Raw genomic sequence first — 15,441 nt, 5'->3', positions numbered from 1 at the left:
CGGTGATGGGTGTGTGTGTAATGGTAGATTACCGAAGTGGTGATGTTGGGTGAGAGGGTGCAATGGTAGATTACCGTCATGGCGGTGATGGGTGTGTGTGTAATGGTAGATTACCGAAGTGGTGATGTTGGGTGAGAGGGTGCAATGGCAGATTACCGTCATTGCGGTGATGGGTGTGTGTGCAATGGTAGATTACCGTCATTGCGGTGATGGGTGTGTGTGTAATGGTAGATTACCGTCATGGCGGTGATGGGTGTGTGTGCAATGGTAGATTACCGTCATGGCGGTGATGGGTGTGTGTGCAATGGTAGCTTACCGAAGTGGTGATGTTGGGTTAGAGGGTGCAATGGCAGATTACCGTCATTGCGGTGATGGGTGTGTGTGCAATGGTAGATTACCGTCATTGCGGTGATGGGTGTGTGTGTAATGGTAGATTACCGAAGTGGTGATGTTGGGTGAGAGGGTGCAATGGGAGATTACCGTCATGGCGGTGATGGGTGTGTGTGCAATGGTAGATTACCGTCATTGCGGTGATGGGTGTGTGTGTAATGGTAGATTACCGTCATGGCGGTGATGGGTGTGTGTGCAATGGTAGATTACCGTCATGGCGGTGATAGGTGTGTGTGCAATGGCAGATTACCGTCATGGCGGTGATGGGTGTGTGTGCAATGGTAGATTACCGTCATGGCGGTGATGGGTATGTGTTCAATGGTAGATTACCGTTATGGGAGTGTTTGCTAAATTAGTGCAATATTAGCTTACCATAGGGCATTTGAAATACAAAAATGACTTACAAAAATGACAGTGACTTACGCGATGGAGATTTAGGGCGCAGATGAGCCCATCCCTGGATTCACGATAAGACCTCAACAGTATATCATTATGTGCCTCATGGACGGACAAGATGATGTCAAACAAGCCGGAGCAAGAGTAGGCAACTGAGCAGACCCATGATTAATGGGAAAATCATACTATATATTTTGTCCATTTTAAGCATCAACTAAGCGAACACAGTTACAGTCCACATTTAAGGAGGGGGTACCCTGAAAAACGTTTAAAGATAAAATGAATTCTTATTTCTTCAAGTTCTTAACAAATTAGGACTATGTGATGAAGGCACTAAGGTCTCTGAGGAATGCATAGGTACTGCCCTTGCAGTACATTCCTTATTTTGTTATTGAAGGGCCGTCAAATACTGCCTTTTATCATATACATACTGAGAAACACTCACTGAAAACATATTCAGTAAATTTTCGTTCGTTCACTGGACTCATCAAATCAGAGGCGCGAGCGTTTTTTTTTTTCACCGTGCAGAAAAGTCGTTAACGGTTCTGATTGGACGAACGATATTTTTTCACTACACTTGAATGGCTTCAATCCCAACGCGGGGAGACGGGTAGTTTTGCATGTCACTTTTGTTACACTCTCCTGAAGAAGTCTTTTTAAAGACGAAAATTTGGCAGAGTCGATTTCCAGTTTTTGGTGTATTATATAATAAACAAAATACAGCATGGAAAGTGTTTAGTACAGTTTTTATTTACTTGTTTTGTATAGAAACTCACTCGTTTGCTGCGCCAACTCGTTCGTTTTTTTACTATATAATATTACATGTGATAGGCTATGACTGCGCACAACCATCAGCAAGTCCTGAGAACATGCCTAAGTGTGTATATTGATTGGGTATTCTGGTTTTATTGCATTAGGATGACTAACTGATGAATATGAAATCCACAGAAAACACCCTACAGAGAAAAGACCAGTGTTGAAGCCATCACACAAAATTAAAAAAATACTACCTCATCACGATTAATATAAAAGGAAAATCAATTTGTAGAATTGAATACACCTTTTGCTTTACATTACCGAGAAATACGCAGTCATTTTATCCACAATCACAAATAGACAGTACATTGTTGTAAATGTTTGTAATTTAGGCTAAAGTGACTGCATATCCCTCGGTGATGGAAAGCAAACGGAGTAAACATTTTCCAATTAAAAAATTAGTCATGTAGCTCATGTAGCATGATTCAGAACACTAACAAAATTCAGAACTGACATTTTTCATTTTCTACAGAACGTACAATTTTAATCACTGTTAGAAATACATATAGTGTACTTGTGTATTTTAATGTTTGTCTTAACTGGAAATAATGTATATCTGGCAAAACCACAGTTGATTTAGATTAGAAATTAAGCACAACACTGGCCAAATTCTATATAACATCTTACAAAGACAAGACACTAAACCCCCATATTATAACTGACTTTAAATTTGAATAAATTGTAATAACATGAACAAGAAGAAATTCATGTTTGAAATCTAGCTTAATTCTGAATTCTATAGATTTATTAAAACAGCAAATCTTCATCCTCGTCATCCTCTAGAAGATTTGGTACTCCATGCTCTGAAAAGAGGAAAGGAATCATAATATATAAAAAAATACTTACACAATATTTTTGGACAGGAAGTGAGGAAGTTTCATGGGAATGGATATCTGCCCTAAACTTTCCTGACCTTTGACAATGTTCTCAACAATGACTTAGGCTCTTTTGATAACTGTAAACTGATATAACATGCAAATAAACTGAAATGAATAATAGTAACTTTATTCTAACAATTCTCCTTTTTTTAACAAAAATAGTAACAATATCCTAATTTGCAGAGTTATCTGTGTGGCTAATTTATTTCTTTCATAACAAAGAAATGCATACAAACAAAAACATCTGCAAAGTAAAGATGCTCCAACTCCAAATCCTTTTTCTTTCCCTAGACGACTGTTCTTAATCAAGGATGGTACTTGATTTTATTTTAGTAAATAAATCTCCTCTACGGCTTGACTGAAAAACCCACCCTGATCCTCCAACAAAGCCTTCGCAGCCTTCACTTTCTCAGCTTTTGCTCTGATAATTTTCTTTTTCTCCTGAATTTTCTTCAACCTGAACAGCAAAATAACAAAACAAAAAAAGAAACAGATAAAAAATTAAGCAACAGTCACAGTAAGCATGGTCTGGCACAAGTAAAGTTGTTTTTTGTACCTGTAAAATTCTTCTCTTTCTCTCTCGTCAAGCTCGCCAAGAATATAACTAACAGTGTTCTCTATTCTTGGAATGATAACTAGAAATAAAGTAAACAATGTCTGGAGAAAGTCATTTATATTTTATCGTAGATGCAACTTTAGAGAGATATTTTATTATTGAATTAGCTTTCATTTCTAAATATATTTTCATTTTACTATTAGAAATTATAGGTTTATGTTGTGACTGTCACAAAAGATATGTCTCTAGAAAATGACTTTAAAAGTATTCATAAAACTTATTTCTTTTTTAATTAATTTCCTGTGTTGTTTGAAAAAAGAAAACTTTACTGTATGTTTATAGTACCTGTACAGAAAGTACATTAATAGTTTGGATTCTGCACGGGCATTCAAGACCTACCATGTTCAATAGCATTCACTCTGCGGTTAGTGAGCTTTATTGCTTCATCTAATGTCACAAATGAGGTCTAAAAAAAATTCAAATCTTAATACAAGCAAAATAACAGAATTCAAATAGCTATTACAGTACGTACACTGCCAAACCACTGAAAACCATTACAACATCAACTGTATCCATATCAAGCCCTTCTCACCTGTAATGATGCCAACTCCACCAGTAATTTGACGGCTTTACCATACACTTCCTGACATTTGCTGAGCTGCTGTCCTCCACGAGATAGACCAGTCAGCTCATAACCTGTAGAAACAGGATCATCACAATTGATTCACAAAAACATACAATAAAAGAACTTTTTAACAAACATCTTTTAACTACCATGAGCGCCATAGGGTTTTGTTAAGCAGAAGAAGGTTTAGGGCAAATGACGAGTGTGGAAGCCAATTTCTGAGGCACATACTGAATGTGAAATCCAGCTTGGATTGATTTCTAATAAAGTACTTTTGATGCAAGCCAAAATGTGACTTTTCATTGGGTAAGCACTTTTTGTGCTTCGTTTATGATAGTACTCACTATTTGTTCCATCAGATACAGGCTCAAATATGGGTAGTAGAACACCAGCAACGTTATCCTTTCGCATCTTGATCTTTGTCTGAGCCTTGTCTACATTCTCAAGCACAGTTGTACTTGAAATAGAAAATATTCATAGTCAATCACAAACAGAACATCAAGGCCAATAAGTGGAGCTAAAATAAAACTTATAAGTTACTTTGAACAGAGTAGAAGAACATGCTCTACTTGCAACAACCAAGTCATCTAAGGCTTGCATTGGTGGATAGCCAACACTCGTACTGGCTCTACTGCCATCAGGGTGGTTAAAAGGGTTTAATGATCAGATATTAACTGATTCTTTTCATTCTTTCTTGGTTCACAAATTCAAACATATTGTTTGGCATTAGTGCTATCCAAAAGCTTCCTTCCCACAAGCAAGCTGGATGCTTTTGATCACATCTCTTGCTGTGACGTTGTCATTGCTTGCAAACAATATAGCGTTATTATTCCATTGTATGTTGTCTTGATTAGGGTCCTCTAAATGTATCCAGCATTATAATATCTATATCAGCTTGCATTATGTACAACAGCAAAAAAAAAATGTGTCGCTGAAAAGATCTTTTAATGAATGATAGGAAAAAATCAAGAAATGGAATTACAGCTTGACCATGGATAACAAGACACACATTTTTAACACCCTGTTACGGGCAAATAACGGTTTACGAACTTTCACAGACTTTAACATACAGTACCTGAAGTCTCCAGCAGCAAATGTTGCCTCCGCAAGAGAGAAAGTGGCTTCTTTCATAATTTCTCCCATTAAATGTTTTGTCTAAATAATATAAATGTAATATAATTTATTTTTTCTGATATATAAATTATAGATGGCACGATCAATCCACCAGGAAAAAATAACATTATTCAGTTTTTTTTATGTATCATTGGTAGAAATTTAACAGGATAGAAGTATATAACCCACCATAATATAACCCACTTATATTCAAAAGGTAAAGGGGTAATTCGTTCAATTATGAAATAAATGTTAAAAAACCCATTACACTGATGAAGTTTTAACAACACAGATTCTGAAATATGTTAAATCGTTGATTTGCCACTTACATCGATAATGTTCTTTAATATTTTCCTAAAGCGTAGAGTCAAAGCATCTGCTTTCTTCTTGAGTAAACTGTGTCCTTTCTGTGCACCTTTGAGACGAGCCTTCATGGTGGTTAATGCCCTACAAAATGACAAGAACGAGCTTAAAGGGAACTTTGGTCTTCTTCTTCGACAAGAATCACGCCATGATCGCACCAGAAATAAACAAAAATGACAACATAATAATCACAGTTCTTACATTCGTGAAGGAAAGACGTTGATTCTGTCTTTAGACATGACTTATGAGGACAAATTATGAAATTATTTCAGGGATATTTGCTTCGAAGACGGTAAAATGAAAACAGAACTTAGTGACCTCGTGATCTACATGTAACCGGGCCGCCAGTAGAATTTTCTATGTCCCGGATAATCCCGCGGGAGTCCCTCATTATCATGAGGGAGTCCTCAGGTGTCCCTCGAGAGCCCGCATTTCTCATCCTGCGGTGTTGCTTTCCAGCGTTTCCCGGATGTTTCTCGTCGACTCTCTTCTGCCACGTCGCTTCTGTTGTGAATGAAATCTGGAGAAGAACTCGAGCAAACACAGTTTTTCTTCAGGAATCTTGGAATATGAAGTCTATCACAGTGTTACTAGTTCCTCTGTTAATCTGTGAATATATTTTATCGGCTAGTTCTTTGTCTTTTACTCTATCATCTGGAAATAGAAAGTGCCTGAAAGAAGAGGTCCACAAAGATGTTCTAGTCACCGGCGAGTTCACACTTTCCGATGCACCACAACAGAAAACTAATCTAAAGGTAAGATCTTAACTCTTTCTAGCCCTTGGATCGTAGTGCTGTGTTCCCTAAATCATGCCGATCTGATGCTGAGTGTTGTGTTTTGATTTTGCTGTATTATAGGTGACTGATTCCACCGGGCATGTGTTCTACAAGAGAGACGATGCCACAAAGGGGAAGTTTGCTTTTACCACCGACGACTACGACATGTACGAAGTTTGCTTTGACAGTGAAAGTAAGTGATATGCCAGAAAACGAAGAAAATAATCTAATTATTGCCGAATTAAATTGAACCAGGCCTCATGCCCAATCTGAGCCGGAAACGGATACTCAATAAAACCAAGTAAATTTGGGATTCCATTGGGGGGGGGGGGGGGGGGGGGGGGGGGGATTCCTGGTCTTAAAATCTTACTGATGTACATAGGTCTTATTGATTAGCACTCATTCAAGAACAGGGGTTGGAGATTTATGCAATTCAGACTGGGGGAGTAGCTATTGGCCACACTAAGTATTTCGCTTTTGCATAATTGTCTGGTAATATGGCAGCATGCCGCCTCCCCTTGTTTATCTCTGTTGTGATTGTTACATACAAAATAGTATAGTTGTTATATTTATGTATTCTGTTTGTTTTCAGCGTCTCATGGCGGTGGGAGTGACAGAGAAGTTTCTATAAACATTAAACATGGAGTAGAGGCCAAAAATTATGAAGATGTGAGTAATACAGTTAACTAATCATCCATCCCTGTTCTTGGGTAAAAAAGAGTGTGTTCCTTTATTGTCACTGTACATAGAGTAGTTCACTCCCATTTTTATATTTTTAGCTTGCTAAAGCCGAGAAGCTAAAGCCCATGGAGGTAGAGCTGAAAAGACTTGAGGATCTAGGTGATGCTATTGTCAATGACTTTGCGTATATGAGACAGAGAGAACAAGAGATGAGGGACACAAATGGTAAGATTGATTTTCTACAGTAGTTGACAAAAAGTAGGCAGTTAAAAAGGTCCTCTGTTTGAAAAGCAAAACCTGAATTAATGAGCTATTTCAGCTCATTTAGCTTGTTTGTTGTTCCTGAGAATTTTAGTAGTGTTTTCTCATATTTGTTATTTCTTTTTTCAGAGTCCACTCACTCAAGAGTCTTATACTTCTCAATATTCTCCATCTTGTGTCTATTTGGACTGGCTACGTGGCAGCTATTTTACCTCAGACGCTTCTTTATTGCCAAAAAACTGATTGAGTGAACACCTTCCCCATAGCGCTGGATGTTATGAATATTGAGACCACATTAAAAGTGACTGCTTCTGTAATCTGGCATTTTACAGAATAAAGAAGACTGCTACAGTTAAGATCATGGAAAGAAAGGCACTTGCGACTTCTGCAATTATTTTATGACTGGGAAATTACAGTTGTAGGCCTCCATAGGAGGGGCCAACTGGCTGTAAATGCAAACTCTAGCTCGTCTTGTGTAAAAGCAATCTCTCTTGTGGTCCATTGTCAAAACATAGTTTATTAGGTACAAAAGTTAAGATTGTATAGTAATGACATTTCTATTTGTATATCTGTGCTCAGTATAGTCCATCTCTGCAAAGTTCATCTAGATTGCAAATACAAGCAGTCACCTTCTATTTAGCTGCCACTTTACAAAGTTTCATGATATTTGCTTTTTTTATTAAAATGCTGTCTTTGGAGTGTCTTTGAAATCTCAAGGGAGACCGTTTTGTAAAAGCCTGAATGCATCCATATATCCATATAAGAACATTTCTATCTATCAAACAGTTTCATCTTATTAGTCATTTAGATCAGAACCGTCTAAGTCCATTTCATTTGTTTTTGTCAATTAAATGATAAACCGATCTACCTACTATATTATTTGTGCTTTTATTATTTGTGTTTTTATACTGTCTTGTTGGTATTTGCCTCTTTTATCTGAGTATAAATTGTGCACGTCTAGTCTTAAGGTAATAGAATGATTTTTGTTAACCCAGCAAAGTGATAGACAATTAATCAAAACTTAACATAGTAGAGCCTAGATGTAACGATGCGACAAGAAAAAAAGGACATCGTTATATCGAGGATATCGTGAAATCGAGATTATTTTCTAGAGAATTGTTCTTGTAACGTGATATCGAGTTTCCAATGTAATTTATTTCCTTGACAAATAGAACTCTCATCAATTTAATAAGATAGTTGAGTGAGAAATTGATTTTACTTAAGAGAAATTATGTTCAATAAAATTGACTATATGAATAATGTATGGTAATTTAGGATCCGGATTTATCACATCGTTCTGGTGGGTACGACTTGTTAGCTGTGCAAGAGGTACTTTCAATACTCTTAAGAAGTCTCCAAATATTTCTCTCTGGGCCGATACAAAAAAAAAGTATAAGAAAATCTTAAATAGGTTTGCATGGTATTGGTTCGCAAGAGACGTCTAGAGGCAAGATGTTCTTTTTTTTCTTACTACAACCCTGATTTCAAAAAGGCGTCCAATAAACCACAACCCTGTGTTGGGTTATTTATCTACAAATTATCTACCCTATTAGAATGATTGTTCTTTCTGTACATTAGACGTCCAGCGTTTGTAACCCCAGTTAATTAAAGTTAACAGAATTTCAACTCCAATTCCCCCGGGGACTAACATTACAATAGACTACATGACGTGGAAAATGTATTCATATTCACTTCAAGAGGGGCCACGTCACTTTGCGTATAAACTCACTTATAATGACTGCTTCGCTAATGTAAAATCTCTAAAGTGAGGATGGCAGGGAGTTTATTAGCAGTCTGTGTTGCCATAGCCTGCCTGGCAACCACAGTCAACTCCGTCTCCTTTTTTATGGAGCCCGGCACGGTGAAATGCTTCTCTGACACTCAAATTAGTAAGGATACTTTGGTTACAGGTGAATATGTTGTATCGGAGGCCGCAGCAGCACAGAAAATGAGGATACAGGTTTGTTTGACATTTTACAATTGCTTTTTAGGAAGTTTTTCTCTTGCAATTTCATTTAGGGCGCAGCGGCTAATAAAAAAAGACAACGACGGAATTGCTGCAGCATAGAAAGTGGAACCCAGGCAATTGGTTCAGGATAAAACTGTTTTGTTTTGAATTATCTTTGTTTTACAAATCTCTTGAATAATTGCGCAGAATTATCTTAGCAATATCTAAGCAACCAAAAAATAATGAAATGTTTAATTTTGATAGGTTTTAGATACGGCAAACCACATATTGTACAAGAATGATGACGCAAGGAAAGGCAAATTCGCTATCACCACTTCAGAGAACAACTATTACGAAGTGTGTTTTAAGGACAATTGTGAGTACAGAACACTAGTCTTGGGTAACCTTCCCAGGGTGCATTGCATAGCTGCCTTCACTTGTCACCAGTAAAAAGCGCTAATCCAGAAAAGAACCATTTTACTATTTTTCTATTGGCTGTAAAGTTACAAGAAGAAACCTTTAAAATTCACAAAAGCTTCGATCGCCAGTCAACGATGGTAGCTGAGGCAAATAAATCTCCAGTTAAGTCAACTGTGGACCCCTTACGCCCGACACACGAGAAAATCGGAGCGAATTATCAACTGCTAATATAACCTTAAGTCTCTTCGGTGCCGCCCCTACTTCTGTCCCTGATATGTATTCATTATACTGGTGTGTTTGTAGCACCGGGACAAGGGGCAGTTAGACGCGAAGTGTCAATCAACATCAAGCATGGCACCGAGGCTAAAGCCTATCAAAACGTAAGTAAACATTTCTTTACCCTCTCCAGCACCCCCTTCCCTTCTGGCTTTAAGACATTCTGCATTCCAAAGTCTTCTATGAGCGATTTAATAATCCCTCATCAAGCTCAAATACATATCATATCCGAAATTCTAATGAAAGGCCTTTAAATTTCCTTAATGGCCCTGTATAATAACACTTCTGTGGTGTCGTTTTTCTTCCTAGCTAGCGCAAGCGGAGAAGCTCAAACCAATAGAACTTGCAATGCGCCGACTAGAGGACATGGCGGATGAGATCGTCAGCTCATTCGCGTACTTCAGAGAGAGAGAAGAAGAGCAGAGAAACACAAACAGTATGCACACAATTCAATATTGTACTAATATAAGAAATCACGTGACTTTTTGAGTCAGGCTAAACGCTAAAAGCAACACCGAAATACAGCCGTCACGTAAGAGAGTGACGAAAAAAAACTAACAATGAAAATAAGCCCTTTCTTACAGAAAATCTCCGGCCCTCGTAAGAGCTAAATAAATTGCTTTTCGTTGTTATTTTGCACCCAAAAGCACAAGTTTGCCACCCAAAAAGGCGCGTGTTTCGGGGGGGGGGGGGGGGGGGGGAGGGGGGTTGCACGCTTCTCTGTTACTCAGGGGACTGAGCCCCTCCCCTTTAGATTCGCCGTTTGGTTTGGATATGAACGCATAAAAAGACGAGCATATGCGATTCTCTTGATTGCAGATTCCACGAATACTCGCGTAGTACTGTTCTCCTTATTGTCTGTCTTATGCCTGGTCGCCCTTGCCATCGGTCAGCTGGTCTACCTCAAGCAGTTCTTCGTGTCCAAGAAACTCATCGAGTCCTGATACTAGCAAAATCACGTGCGAACGCAACCCCCCACAACGGCCGAAGGTTCACTTTCGGTTCCCAATGGACGTGCTATTTGGTAGACAAAATTATAAAGCATAGCTAGATCACTCTGGTACGTAGCCAAAGGAATAAAAAAAATCCCTTTTTGTTCTTTCGGGGATGGTAAGAATTTCATCAGAGAACGTATTCCCTCCCTTTTTGATTTGAGAATTCATATTTTGAACATTTGAAAATTTCACTTCAAGCCTCATATTTCAAAGAGGAACCATTAGAAAAAAATAGTTTTTGATATGTTGGTTAACATAACATAAGGAACCTTTATGCAAAAATTCAAGCTAACTGAAGTAAACCAGACCTTTATTTTGGTAAAACTTGACATTTTTTTGCTCTGTCAGCATGACTATTGCCTTGGCCAAGCATAATGCCCCCCTCCCCCCCCCCCCCCCCTTGATCATGACGACCGACAGAGAAGTTTAAAACATTCGAGTCATTCTGCTACAGGTAATAGAATGGGTGGAATGACCTTCATTCCATTCCGGAAAAGGAACGCAGGATAAACTGACGCGCGCTTTTTCTATTCTAATCATTCTCATTCCGGAATCACGAGTAAAAAAACGCGCCCTTAATTACCGTAGCTTCATAATTGAGCTCATAAAATTAAAACAGAAAATGTAGAGGAGGCTTCAAAACTTAAATAGCGAGGCGTGCTTTTAAGCGGGTGTCCTTAGACCGGAGCTTAGGGGTGTAGCTGGGTAAGAGAACAGTTAAAAAGACCAAGACGGAAAAATAAAATATTGTTTGAAACTTTGTGTCGTTAAAAATTATAACATTTATAAACAATCTATTTGTGAGTAATGTGCTATTCATTTGAGACAGGGGCTCATAAGTAGGGGCAATCAACTTCCCCATGTTCTGGTACTATATTGATGTCACGGCGTTTCCTAGGATCAGGCTATTTTTAGACGCGCGGATGAGCCAATCAGATTCAACCTTTGGGCTGAGCTCAACTGCACGCGCATTCTCAGACAAAAAGCTATGTTCTCTCTTCGGTACTTTGACTTTGTGTTGCTCTCCTTTTAAATATGAATCCAACCCGACCTATGACTTTGAATTCTAGCTTGCAATTCTTTTGGTAAACAAACAATACCGACGGATGATAGATAAAGAATATATTCTTCCCAACTGCCATTTGCGCGTGCAGCCCCACGTCACTCTCGCGCGCGACCAACGTCAACGTAGCTGATTGGCCCGTTCGTGCGCGCGCGTCTAAAAATAGCCTGATCCTAGGAAACGCTGTGACATTTATATAATACAGATGATTGCCCCTACTTATGAGCCCCTGTTTAATAGCATTATTTTAGAGCATATTTTTCTTTAAAGTAAAGCAATAAGATGCTTATTATGAATATCCTAGATCCTAAAGACTTGTATGTGCTAGGTGAGATTTGATTGTGCGCAAAATAACGCTTATCGCTATTTATCCAGTGTTATGTTGGGCTCCCTGTGTGTCTCAATGGGCCTGCGATGATATGACTCCGCTGAAAATGGCAGAACCTTCCTTTATGTTCCTTATGTTATCTTTCAATCTGAAATACAAGTTCCGGTAAGAGAAGAATTGGCCGAAGTAGTAGTAAACGAAATAGGAAAACTATCAACCGATACAGCTTGATCCGGTACTTTAGCTATTAGCTTCTTGCCACCGGTCGCGTATTAATTATTCACGTTTTATTGTGGCGCTCGCCACAAAGGACCTTCAACAATCATGAGGGAACTTATTCTATCGCTGCTCTTAATTGTATCTTTCTTTTGTAATTATACAAATGGTTTAGGCTTTAAGATCAAGGCTGCGACTAGGAAATGTTTAACCGATTTTGCTCAGAAAGACCAGCTTTTTAAGGCAGACTACGAAATCTCTCACGATCAGTCTTCTACCGTAAAAATAACGGTGAGATCCTGTCGAATCCATGTCTTTTTTGATCATCTGTTCTTTTTTAGCATCTTGAAGTGCTATATCGATAGATGGATTTGTAGTTGTTTTACGTATGTTGTGTTTTATGTATTTCTTCACAGGTCATAGATATTGATGTCACTTTACAGCTGCTATTCACCAAAGAAAATGCCACAAAGGGCAAGTTTGCATTTACCTTTGATAGAGATGGCCACTTCGACCTGTGCTTTGATAACCAAGGTAAAGCTGCAGGGTTCAAGTTATATGTGTACATAGGTGTCAACCTTGCTTTAGGAAAAATTTTCAGAAAATACATTGAATGTATCAGAAACTCCCTTATCTGTAGTACCAAGATAGCTAATGCAGGAGAATACAGTGAATGTATGGATATTTTTAAGAAAATTAGGCTTGAGAAAAGGTTTAAAATCTTGAGACTCCCGCCTAATGCAGGAGAGTTGACAGCTATGTGTGTACACCTTTCTTTGCTGATGTTTCTACCAATCCCCTCTAGGTCAATAGGTGCAAGTAAATATCCCATGCATTTGCTTCATACATTTACTGTGTTGTTGAAGCCTCTAGGCCGATGGAGTACAAGTAAATATCCCATAAATTTGCTTCCTTCAATCACATTTTTAGCCATATTGTCTAGTCAAATACATAAAAATGTTTTTTTGATAACCTGAACTTCCAAGTTCTGACTCGAAGTCACCCTCTGTCCAGGGGTTTTCCTTTGAGTTCCTGATTTTTTTATTTTAGATGTGTCCTGTGGTCATGAGTCACATGTTAGCTGTCTGAGGTGTCTAACATTGCCCTTGACTTGCTGTGTCTGAATCGCAATTCAGCAATCCAGGTGCAGGGGGAGTGATTGGCTATTTTATTTTTATATTGCTATGTATCACAAGTGGTTACTAAGAGTTACTGCTGAGATACAAGAAACGATGGAAAAGTCTTGTTATGTAAGACCCCTAATCTATGTATCCCACATATTTCTATATGCCTTTTTATGTTTCTGTTAATACTTGCTATTTACCTAAAAATGTTTATTTTGTAGTCCGACTTGGAAGTGGATCGGATAGCATTGTTTTCTTGAAGATCAAGAGAGGGTCAGAGGCCAAAAACTATGAAAATGTAAGGGACTTGAAAGATAGAGCATTTCTTATATTACAACTAAAGCCACACTAATATAACTTTAAAGTTTATTCTTAACAATGCTTTGTTTTTCAAGACCAAACAAAGTAATTTATTGTATTCACAAGGGATTATTCTCATCTGCCTTTTCTATAAGCCTTTGCTCTCTTGCTAAGGGAAATTCTCAAGGAACTCTCAATCCGGACCAGATTAATTTAAAAATTAAGGGTTAGAATTAACCAGTTTAAATGATACTTATGTAATTTTATGCATCTAGTTGGCCTTGGCTCAAAAGCTTCAACCTCAGGAGATAGAGGTGATGAGGTTAGCTGACATGTCATCTGAAGTCTTGACAAGTCTTGGCAGGCTCATCAATAGGGGTGAAGACCACCTCATTACTAATGGTAAGACCACCTCATTACTAATGGTAAGACCACCTTGTTCCTAATAGTAATACCACCTTGTAATTAATGGTAAGACCACCTTGTTGCTAATGGTAAGACCACCTTGTAATTAATGGTAAGACCACCTTGTAACTAATGGTAAAACCACCTTGTAACTAATTGTAAGACCACCTTGTTACTAATGGTAAGACCACCTTGTTACTAATGGTAAGACCACCTTGTTACTAATGGTAAGACCACCTTGTTACTAATGGTAAGACCACCTTGTAACTAATGGTAAGACCACCTTGTTACTAATGGTAAGACCACCTTGTAACTAATGGTAAGACCACCTTGTTACTAAAGGTTAGACCACCTTGTAACTAATGGTAAGACCACCTTGTAACTAATGGTAAGACCACCTTGTAACTAATGGTAAGACCACCTTGTAACTAATGGTAAGACCACCACAGTGTTGCTAGTTGAGGCAGCTTAGGCCGAAAAGCTTCCCTAATTTATCTTGTATGTTAAAATTGGAGATTCTGTCTTTCTTTTTCAGAATCCACTGGTGCTCGGATTCTGTACTTGGGAGTCTTCCTGACAATGCTACTGGTTATGTTAACAGGAGGACAGCTTGTTTACCTCCACCGTTTCTTTGCAGCAAAGAAGCTTATATAAATAGCTTCAAAGGAGCTTTGTTGCAAGAAAAGCTGCCTTGAAGAAATGTATCTTTGATTCAAAGTTTTTCTAGAAAAAATGGTGAGACATTTGTATGACCTCTGATAGAATGTATCTAAGTTGCACAGCTGTATCAATGCATAAATAAATGTTTTTATTAGAAATAAATTATATCCAAGAAATTGACACATTTTGGATAACTTGAGAACACCCCAGAAACGTGGCAGGCTTCAAAATATGGAGAGGAAGGTACCATACGGAAACAAAATATTTTATTCTAATTTTTGAAAACATTGGAGCAAAGAGTAAGGCCGCCCACAAGTTATCCTTTTGATAACTTTTTTTTCGAACAAGAACAGGTGTCCCGAACAATTTGTTAAAATGTTTTTTTTTAAGTTTGATGATTTTAGCACCCCACCCCCTCCCCTCTCGTGACTTAACAATTAAAAAAGCTACCACATCGCTAAAACAAGAATTTTTGGTAACAATATTTTGGCAAGCATCAATATTCTTTGAGAAATATTAGCTTGAGAAATGTTGAGCTAAACTTTCCAATACCTTGCCACATTGGTTTTACTTTTAGCAACATTGCGAGAAAAATTGCCCCGTGAATCATGTTTTTGAAACTTGCAATGCAACCTGATTGCTTGATAAAAGACGACATTCTACAAATATTATATCCAGACTATTATCGGACTGTTTGCATTTATTTTAGCATTACTCTATGCCAGAACCCAGATACTATCCCCCCCTTAAAAATACCATCCCCCCAACCAATGGCCCCTTTCCCCAATTCCGCTCCCCATTTTTTCCCCGCCCCTGGTTTTTCAGGACGTACACATTTTATATTTTGTGTT

At 38.1% G+C, this 15,441-nt stretch overlaps 3 protein-coding genes across 9 annotated transcripts; 2 read left to right on the top strand and 1 right to left on the bottom strand.

Annotated features, from left to right (window-relative positions):
- Positions 1–1,515: 1,515 nt before the first annotated feature.
- LOC5513040 (V-type proton ATPase subunit D) lies at positions 1,516–5,497 on the bottom strand. The gene is made up of 9 exons (XM_001633293.3): positions 5,339–5,497; positions 5,104–5,221; positions 4,737–4,816; positions 4,006–4,118; positions 3,629–3,732; positions 3,436–3,502; positions 3,037–3,115; positions 2,852–2,937; positions 1,516–2,405 (listed from the first exon to the last, which is right to left on the bottom strand). Exons 1-9 carry the CDS (start codon positions 5,374–5,376, stop codon positions 2,350–2,352), a joined length of 741 nt encoding a protein of 246 aa, XP_001633343.2. The 5' UTR covers positions 5,377–5,497; the 3' UTR covers positions 1,516–2,349.
- A 97-nt stretch (positions 5,498–5,594) lies between these two features.
- On the top strand, positions 5,595–8,112 carry LOC5513041 (transmembrane emp24 domain-containing protein 10). The gene is made up of 5 exons (XM_001633252.3): positions 5,595–5,892; positions 5,995–6,106; positions 6,506–6,582; positions 6,693–6,819; positions 6,985–8,112. The coding sequence occupies exons 1-5, from the start codon at positions 5,707–5,709 to the stop codon at positions 7,104–7,106; spliced, it is 624 nt and encodes a 207-aa protein (XP_001633302.1). The 5' UTR covers positions 5,595–5,706; the 3' UTR covers positions 7,107–8,112.
- A 437-nt stretch (positions 8,113–8,549) lies between these two features.
- On the top strand, positions 8,550–14,770 carry LOC5513042 (transmembrane emp24 domain-containing protein 10). 7 transcript variants are annotated; one of them, XR_007312316.1, is made up of 11 exons: positions 8,550–8,815; positions 9,068–9,179; positions 9,527–9,603; positions 9,809–9,935; positions 10,319–12,050; positions 12,277–12,392; positions 12,518–12,635; positions 13,152–13,245; positions 13,447–13,523; positions 13,801–13,927; positions 14,466–14,770. XR_007312316.1 is itself a non-coding variant. In XM_048730561.1 (9 exons), the coding sequence occupies exons 1-5, from the start codon at positions 8,627–8,629 to the stop codon at positions 10,441–10,443; spliced, it is 630 nt and encodes a 209-aa protein (XP_048586518.1). In that variant the 5' UTR covers positions 8,552–8,626; the 3' UTR covers positions 10,444–12,050; positions 12,518–12,635; positions 13,447–13,523; positions 13,801–13,927; positions 14,466–14,770. The 7 variants fall into 7 exon arrangements, 3 of the variants coding, with proteins under 3 accessions (XP_048586518.1, XP_032238365.1, XP_048586519.1); XR_007312317.1 differs by having other exon boundaries at positions 13,152–13,351; XR_007312318.1 differs by lacking the exon at positions 12,277–12,392.
- Positions 14,771–15,441: the final 671 nt, after the last annotated feature.

Source organism: Nematostella vectensis, chromosome 7, assembly GCF_932526225.1.
Source record: "Nematostella vectensis chromosome 7, jaNemVect1.1, whole genome shotgun sequence".
Taxonomy (NCBI): domain Eukaryota; kingdom Metazoa; phylum Cnidaria; class Anthozoa; order Actiniaria; family Edwardsiidae; genus Nematostella; species Nematostella vectensis.
This window is presented reverse-complemented; position numbering and strand designations above follow the sequence as displayed.

Bases quoted from the DNA above. Each gene is read 5' to 3' on its own strand.
- LOC5513041 (XM_001633252.3), top strand. From the start codon at position 5,707: ATGAAGTCTATCACAGTGTTACTAGTTCCTCTGTTAATCTGTGAATAT. The intron at 6,107-6,505 runs GTAAGTGATATG...GTTTGTTTTCAG, and splicing joins AGTTTGCTTTGACAGTGAAA to CGTCTCATGGCGGTGGGAGT. The intron at 6,820-6,984 runs GTAAGATTGATT...TTCTTTTTTCAG, and splicing joins AGAGATGAGGGACACAAATG to AGTCCACTCACTCAAGAGTC.
- LOC5513040 (XM_001633293.3), bottom strand. From the start codon at position 5,376: ATGTCTAAAGACAGAATCAACGTCTTTCCTTCACGAAT. The intron at 3,503-3,628 runs GTGAGAAGGGCT...AATTTTTTTTAG, and splicing joins TGGAGTTGGCATCATTACAG to ACCTCATTTGTGACATTAGA. The intron at 3,116-3,435 runs GTAGGTCTTGAA...CTTTATTTCTAG, and splicing joins AGTGAATGCTATTGAACATG to TTATCATTCCAAGAATAGAG.
- LOC5513042 (XM_048730561.1), top strand. From the start codon at position 8,627: ATGGCAGGGAGTTTATTAGCAGTCTGTGTTGCCATAGCCTGCCTGGCA. The intron at 8,816-9,067 runs GTTTGTTTGACA...TAATTTTGATAG, and splicing joins CACAGAAAATGAGGATACAG to GTTTTAGATACGGCAAACCA. The intron at 9,604-9,808 runs GTAAGTAAACAT...TTTTCTTCCTAG, and splicing joins AGGCTAAAGCCTATCAAAAC to CTAGCGCAAGCGGAGAAGCT.